The sequence below is a fragment of the Centruroides sculpturatus genome, unplaced genomic scaffold (genome assembly GCF_000671375.1).
Source record: "Centruroides sculpturatus isolate CEXI.00-Female unplaced genomic scaffold, Cexi_2.0 scaffold363, whole genome shotgun sequence".
In the NCBI taxonomy this organism is placed as follows: domain Eukaryota; kingdom Metazoa; phylum Arthropoda; class Arachnida; order Scorpiones; family Buthidae; genus Centruroides; species Centruroides sculpturatus.
The window spans coordinates 414,450-421,489 of NW_019384701.1; the positions used below are offsets into that span (position 1 = coordinate 414,450).

The 7,040-nt window shown below is 37.3% G+C and overlaps 2 protein-coding genes and 2 non-coding genes across 4 annotated transcripts; 2 read left to right on the forward strand and 2 right to left on the reverse strand.

Moving 5' to 3' along the window:
* Positions 1–24: 24 nt before the first annotated feature.
* LOC111627536 lies at positions 25–1,651 on the reverse strand. The gene is made up of 2 exons (XM_023371134.1): positions 1,533–1,651; positions 25–846 (listed from the first exon to the last, which is right to left on the reverse strand). The coding sequence occupies exons 1-2, from the start codon at positions 1,583–1,585 to the stop codon at positions 513–515; spliced, it is 387 nt and encodes a 128-aa protein (XP_023226902.1). The 5' UTR covers positions 1,586–1,651; the 3' UTR covers positions 25–512.
* A 509-nt stretch (positions 1,652–2,160) lies between these two features.
* Positions 2,161–3,302, forward strand: LOC111627551. Its single transcript, XM_023371150.1, has one exon. The coding sequence runs from the start codon at positions 2,331–2,333 to the stop codon at positions 3,300–3,302; it is 972 nt and encodes a 323-aa protein (XP_023226918.1). The 5' UTR covers positions 2,161–2,330.
* A 1,268-nt stretch (positions 3,303–4,570) lies between these two features.
* On the reverse strand, positions 4,571–4,643 carry Trnav-uac. The gene has a single exon. It is a non-coding gene; the product is annotated as a tRNA-Val (tRNA).
* Positions 4,644–5,120: 477 nt separating this feature from the next.
* On the forward strand, positions 5,121–5,193 carry Trnav-uac. The gene has a single exon. It is a non-coding gene; the product is annotated as a tRNA-Val (tRNA).
* Positions 5,194–7,040: the final 1,847 nt, after the last annotated feature.

Here is a 7,040-nt window from a genome sequence, read left to right on the forward strand (position 1 = left end):
TTAAACATGAAAATTTATGTACAAATTTAATTGTTGAAGTAATTATGATTGTGGAGTACACAAACCGAGTACGTGTATTTTTGGGTTTATTTAAATTCGTCTGGTATGCCTTTTAGTGGTGAATATTCGTTATTTCGCGGTGAAAGTTTTTAGCAGTAGAACACCCGATGAAATACAGTGTAAATGTCTGTAGAATATAAGTCGTTTTGGCCAGTTATAGCCTTTAATTAAACACGAGAACACTGCTTGATGTCACTGTCGTTGTTCTATATGCTCTTTAACCGAATCTCGAATGGTGTCGAAGTATCCGTCCGTAAATTGGGATGGAAAGTCAAGTCCAGTCGATTAAGTCGTAGCCGGGTGAAAGGTCAATTCCTGGTGAGTGTCGTATTCGGGTGAAAGGTCAATTCCTGGTGAGTGTCACATTCGGGTGAAAGGTCACTTCCGAGTGGCGATGTTACATTCGGTGGAAAGTCGAAATCTGCGCAAGAAGGCCTGGCCAGAGAAGAGGTTTATGTCTTCCAGCAGCAAAACAACCTTTTCCACCAAGGCCTTTTACGCTCGACGGACTCTTCGGACTCCTTTCTCTCCACTCCGGTCTCACCCGACGATGTCTCCACCGTCCATTCCGGAACCTCCGGATATCGCCCCTCTAGATATTGGACGAGAGACGAGGCGGTGTCGTCCGGAGTTACGACCACCACCCGTTTGACGTCCGGTGTATGACACTTCTCCTCCGCATCCTTCGGAAGCACCCTTATGACACCTGGCCAAGACCAGGCGTCATCCTCGGACTCTGCATTGTCCGAGATGCGCAACTTCTTCAACTCTCTGAAATTCTCCATTCTGCAAAGGAAAATGAGAGGATTAATTGAGAAATATTCCTATTCTAATCTGAATTGTAAATTTCTAATGCAAAAATGATTAATTCCTGTTAAAAAAGAATATTATTATATATAATAATTTTAATCTTTTCGACGATTTTTAATGTTCGATAGAGGAATTAGTTTATAAAAATTGTACTATTCTGTTGACTGCCGTAACACAAAACAACTGCGAAAATAGAGGAATGAACTCGAATTATTTTAATTCAGACGAATTTCATATGGGATATTAATATACAGTATATAAGTATGTAATTTATAAACTATAGCGGGAAATAACAGATTTTAAAGTAGGCTATTTATAAATTTTTATTTTGCTTTAACAATGGAAAGATGCGTTTCCTCAGAAGGAAACCGTTCAATTCTTATCGAAACCCATCGCCGCCAACTGTGATATTTTGCTGACCAAAGATAAAGAGTATTTAAATCTACAAAGATCATAGTGTAAACTTACATTACTTTAAACAANATAACAGATTTTAAAGTAGGCTACTTATTAATTTTTATTTTGCTTTAACAATGGAAAGATGCGATTTCTCCGAAGGAAACCGATCAATTCTTATTGAAACCCATCGCCGCCAACTGTGATATTTTGCTGATCAAAGTTAAAGAGTATTTAAATCTACAAAGATCATAGTGTAAACTTACATTACTTTAAACAACCGCTGCAAACGAAGCAAAACTAGAAAAAGCACTCGCATTAAACAATCGCACGAGTCAACAATAGATTCTCAACAACGAGAAAATTTTATTGTTGCATAGTGACTCGAGTTAATGTTAAAAATTTGCATTTTGCGGAGAATCTCGTCATTTCCGTGTCTGTCTTTCTAAAGAGAGTGATTTTGAGAGGATCATTGCACGAGTTTGTCTCACGGGGCGGACAGTTAAAAGAAATCAAATCTGACCATGAAATTTTAATTATGTAAATAAAAAGTTCTGTTTTTCTATAGGGAAAAATTCGCTGAAATTTGCATATAATTTAGTTTGGAGCCGTCACGTCATACAGCAATGACGTTATGTTTCGTATCACGTAATTTATCTCTAATACGATCCGATTTTCGTAATAAACCAATCACGGGATAAGGCATTGAATGGAAAAAGTTTATTTGAAATTTAATATCTATTAAAAGTTACTTGTATGGATTTTTTTTAAGAAAAGCGCCGGATTAACTACTGGACTTGACTTAGTATATATTTGTGAACACTATGTTGGCCTCTTTATTTTTAGACCTAATACACCGTCATTGGACACTGATATTCTATTGCTGATCTTGTGTCCAGTGACGGTGTAATAAGTATTGGATTTGAAGTTTGCGCAAGTGCGACTTAAATATTTAAGCGCTATTATGTAAGTACGGTGGTCGAGACGGTCGTGTGTTTGTTGTGTTGTACGTTAAGAAAGCCTGCAGTCTGAAATGCTCTGTGAGGCAGGGCTTTCCCCTTTAAATGCTTCTATTTGCTATTAGCATCGAGCCGCTCCTCCGTTTTATTGACACGCATCAAGTTTTGAGGGGGCACAGGCTACCAACCACACGGCAATTTGAAATTAGATATCTATCATATGCCGATGATATCACACTGATTCTTTCCACCCTCGAAAGTATTGATCATATCACCGAAATCCTCCAAGAATTTTCGGAGGCATCCGGTACAAAGATTAACCAAAATAAATCTAAGGGACTTTGGATTGGTGCTTGGAATAACCTCCACAGTAATTATGGAAATTTCAGTTGGGCTAAAGAAAACCTCAAAATCCTCGGAGTACAAGTTGGAAAAAACATAAAATATCAGTGGGACACGAAAATCGAAAAAGTTCGAAAAGCATCCTACAAGTGGAGCAACCAAAACCTATCAATACTGGGTAAAGCAAAAATTGCGAATCTCATGCTGCTAAGCCCAATGTGGTATTTGCTCTATACGCAACCACTCCCAAAAAAAGTCACTCAACGAGGTAACAGAATAACAGCAACATATATTAGGTCATCAAAATATGAACCAATAAGAAGAAACACGCTATACAACAGTGTTGAGAACAGAGGGATTGGACTTAAGGATATATCTTTAAAAGCATTTGTATACCGTATAAACATAATAAAAAATATCCACAGTCATCCTGCATGGGCATGTTTAGCAAAAGCCAATCCACAGAGCAACATCCCTAACATAGTAGTGTCGTCAGCGAAAATTACAGACCGGTCGAAGCCGCCAGCAATCCTACAGGAAGTAATACGGTGCTACAAAGTATTAAAAGAACACTTATCTGATGAAGAAATATTGTCATCAAAACCTGACGAATTGTACAACAAGCTTGTTGATATCTACGTACTGTACCTGACGAATTATACATCAAGCTTGTTGATATCGATTGAAACACTGTATATGATACTTTACTGTAAATACAGATATATTTTATATTAAAAAATAATAAATAAAAATAAAAAAATAATAAATAAATAAATAAATAAAGTGTTTCTGGTGTTGTGGTGATCCCATCCGCTTTATACGCGGAAGGTCCCAGGTTCGAATCCTGACAAGCACAGCTTCGATCTTTTTGTTTGATCGACGCACGCCGTAATCTTCTTTTTTTTTTTTTATGTTACTTGTTATATTTATGTATTAAGATATATTGCAAAAAGACCTATTTGATGTCCATTTAATTTTCTGCAAAGAATATGCAAAGTTAAATTTTTTTATGTTCTAAATTATAATTTTATTGTCAAATATACTGTGTAAAGTTATACTGTATGTAATAATCTTATATAAAATATTTCTCACCTGTGGCGTGCCGTCATACTATTTCTATTTATACTATTTTTTTTAGCAACTGTTGCACATTTACTAGTAAAACTTAGTAACTTTCATTATTTTTATTTTATTAGTTACTTTTTCAACATTTTTTTCTGTCGAAACAATTAAGTTTCTTCTAGTGGCTTCGGTTTATTGCTTTGTTGTCTGTTACTGAATTACAATATTGCCGTCAACTCTGTTCTTGAATTAGATTGTTGAGACTTTAATATCACTTTATACCTTTTCCCTTAAACTCGTTATGTGATTTTATTGTTCTGTAGATGCGTCACGAGGTTTAGTCCAATGTATGTTATACTACTTGAAAATGTCTGTTTGAAGTGCTATTTAAAGAGCTGTTTGGGCGCATTCCATCTTCGTCCTTTGTCGATGTATGCTCTGAAAGTTATAGACCTTCGTGAGAGAAGCTTCGGAAATTCCGATCTGCATTCTCCGGAAATCCTCATATAATAGTTTATTCCGTTCGGAAATTTCCTTCCTCCGGCTCCTCACATAAGTTGATTCAATAGAAACGCGTTTCGTAATAGATTTCAAACACTAGTTAATTTAGGAATGTGCATAAAATTACTAATATAAATTTTGGCATAATTTAAGGAATATAAATCTACAAAACTGACTTTCTTCAAAAAACAATTAAAATTTTAATTCAAGCATTTATTATAATGAAATATACTTTTTAATATTATACATAAATTACTAGTTATTTAGTATACATCAATGCACTCAATAAACAAATACAATTACACTCCCTTTAAATTTAATTAGCAATTAATCAAAGCAAACAATTGATTTAAATTTTTCATATTTTAAAATATATCGCATAGTCGTACCCTAAATGGGGAGGCGCATATCGATTAAATAAAACGAGAGAAAATCTAAACTATACTTGCCAGGATACGAACCTGGGACCTCCCGCGTGTAAAGCGGGCGTGATAACCACTACACCACAAACACACGACGACCTACACTACGGAACTTTTCTAAGTCCGCTTAAATCTTTGTGCTAACTTTCAGTCCAGTAGTTAATCCGGCGCTTTTCTTACAAAATCCTCATTTCTATCACGACGGACGGAAACTCGTTAATCTCGTAACAACCTGTCCACACATCCAATGCATTTCTTCGGCAATAGAGATTCCTCGCAAATTTAACTCGCATACTCATTTGCTCATCTTATCCTTTGGTTACGTGTTTTTTAATCATCAAACTGCTTCGCCGTTTTCACAGAAAAACGACTCGCATTCGTTTTCTGGCGTGCGACGGTGGCGAACACCTTTCTTGCTGTCTCCATTTTTTTGAATGTTTATGACATTCTTTCGACGTTTCCCTCGGCTGAGGATATCCGATAACATCGGTAGATCCTAACGCGTAAAATCAATACGACCCAGAATCAGTTGTAGAAGAAGAAATGCCGTTCCGTTGTTCTGTGGCAAGTGTCTGTAGTGTAGCGGTTATCACGTCCGCTTTACACGCGGAAGGTCTGAGGTTCGATCCCTGACGGACACAATACTTTACGACAGCTTCAAGAGTTTTTGTTTGGCGCAGGCGATGATAACATCTCGGTCTCCTCGTTTGACCGTGAACTTTTCTTTTATTACTTCGTCTCACAAATAATGATTTGACTCGGTGCTGCTGCGGTACCGATCGAAAGCTATGTTTCCCAAATTTAAACGGGTGGTACATTTTATTTTAAGTTATAAATCTACTCGTGATTCACGTAATCGGGCGAGGGCGGGCAGGCGGCTAACAGCCCAGAATCGGTCCTGGATAGAATTGGATGCACTTTACGTGTAGCATCCACCCGAGGTTTTAGGCTTCCACCGGCTAAACCGAATGAGGTTGGTGCTCCGTAAAGCGCGACGCGAATCTAGCTTTTTGGATGCTGACGATACAGCTCTTCCACTCCGCCATTAATATTCGAATATACAATAGCGATCTTATCTTTTTTTCACGTGTAGTATAGAAATTTTTAGTAAGATGCATAATGCGGTTATAATAAAATATTGTGCGATTATTTTCATATAATTAAAATTAATATGTATTAATTTTTTAGAAAATACAAGGGAAGCGGCGCATCCACCGCTTCCAATGACGGCACGCCACTGCTTCACCATTCTTCCGCCCCATTGTGGTCCTGCCCGAATCCATAATGGGCTTACTAAAACATGCCCGGCCCACAAGTGGCCAAGCGGTTCCGTTCGCCGAATACTGGGAGTTCGGTCGTGGATTTGCGCCTGGACAGAAGTTTTCCGGGTTTTCTCCACGTCTGTAACGCATAAATAGAAACCAGTTACCCTTAAAAGAACTCCCGGAAGGCATTTCCCTAGGCAGATCGCCCAAATGTTGCGTTGCCATAATTTAACAAACAACAACGATAAAACATGACCTCTTAGTATCCACGGGCGAAGAGTTTTATAAAAGTGCACACGACAAGTAACTTTTAATAGATATTAAATTTCAAATAAACTTTTTCCATTCAATGCCTTATCCCATGATTGGTTTATTACGAAAATCGGATCGTATTAAAGAGATGAATTACGTGATACGAAACATGACGTCATTGCTGTATGACGTGACGGCTCCAAACTCCATTATATGCAAATTTCAGCGAATTTTTCCCTATAGAAAAAACTGAACTTTTTATTTACAAAATTAAAATTTCACGGTCAGATTTGATTTCTCTTAACTGTCCGCCCCGTGAGACAAACTCGTGCAATAATCCTCTCAAATTCACTCTCTTTAGAAAGACAGACAAGATTCTCCGCAAAATGCAAATGTTTAACATTAAATCGAGTCACTATGCAACAATACAATTTTCTCGTTGTTGAGAATCTATTGTTGACTCGTGCGATTGTTTAATGCGAATGCTTTTTGTAGTTTTGCTTCGTTTGCAGCGATTGTTTAAAGCAGCGTTTCTCAAAGTGGGTGATAACGCCCCCTTGTGGTTGCTGGAGGCTTTCAGGGGGGCAGTAGAAGGCTCAAAGAGAATTGGGGGCGTTAAGGAAATATAGAGGGGCGATGGCAGACAAATTCTATATATAAAAATTCGACGGAATATATATAAAATGTTGACATTTTATATATTTTTTATTGAAGGTCACAACTTGAATATTTCTAACACATTGACTTTTATTTTAGCTCAGCGTTTCTCAAAGTAAGCAATAACGCCCTCTTCTGGCGCGATGAATAGATCTGATAGAGGCAGGGTATTGAACGGTGACCAAAGGCAAAATTGGGGCTGATAAGAGGAAATATTGCGTTTAATGGTTTCCAGATGATGAGAACAATGTACAGTAAGGGCACAAAGTGTGAGATTCATAGAAAAGTTTTCCTAAGAATATTTCCAATCCTTT

Excerpts from the sequence above, each read along its gene's own strand:
- LOC111627536 (XM_023371134.1), bottom strand. The coding sequence starts at position 1,585 with ATGCGAGTGCTTTTTCTAGTTTTGCTTCGTTTGCAGCGGTTGTTTAAA. Across the intron at positions 847-1,532 it reads CAGCGGTTGTTTAAAGTAAT|AATGGAGAATTTCAGAGAGT; the intron begins GTAAGTTTACAC and ends TTTCCTTTGCAG.
- LOC111627551 (XM_023371150.1), top strand. The coding sequence starts at position 2,331 with ATGCTTCTATTTGCTATTAGCATCGAGCCGCTCCTCCGTTTTATTGAC.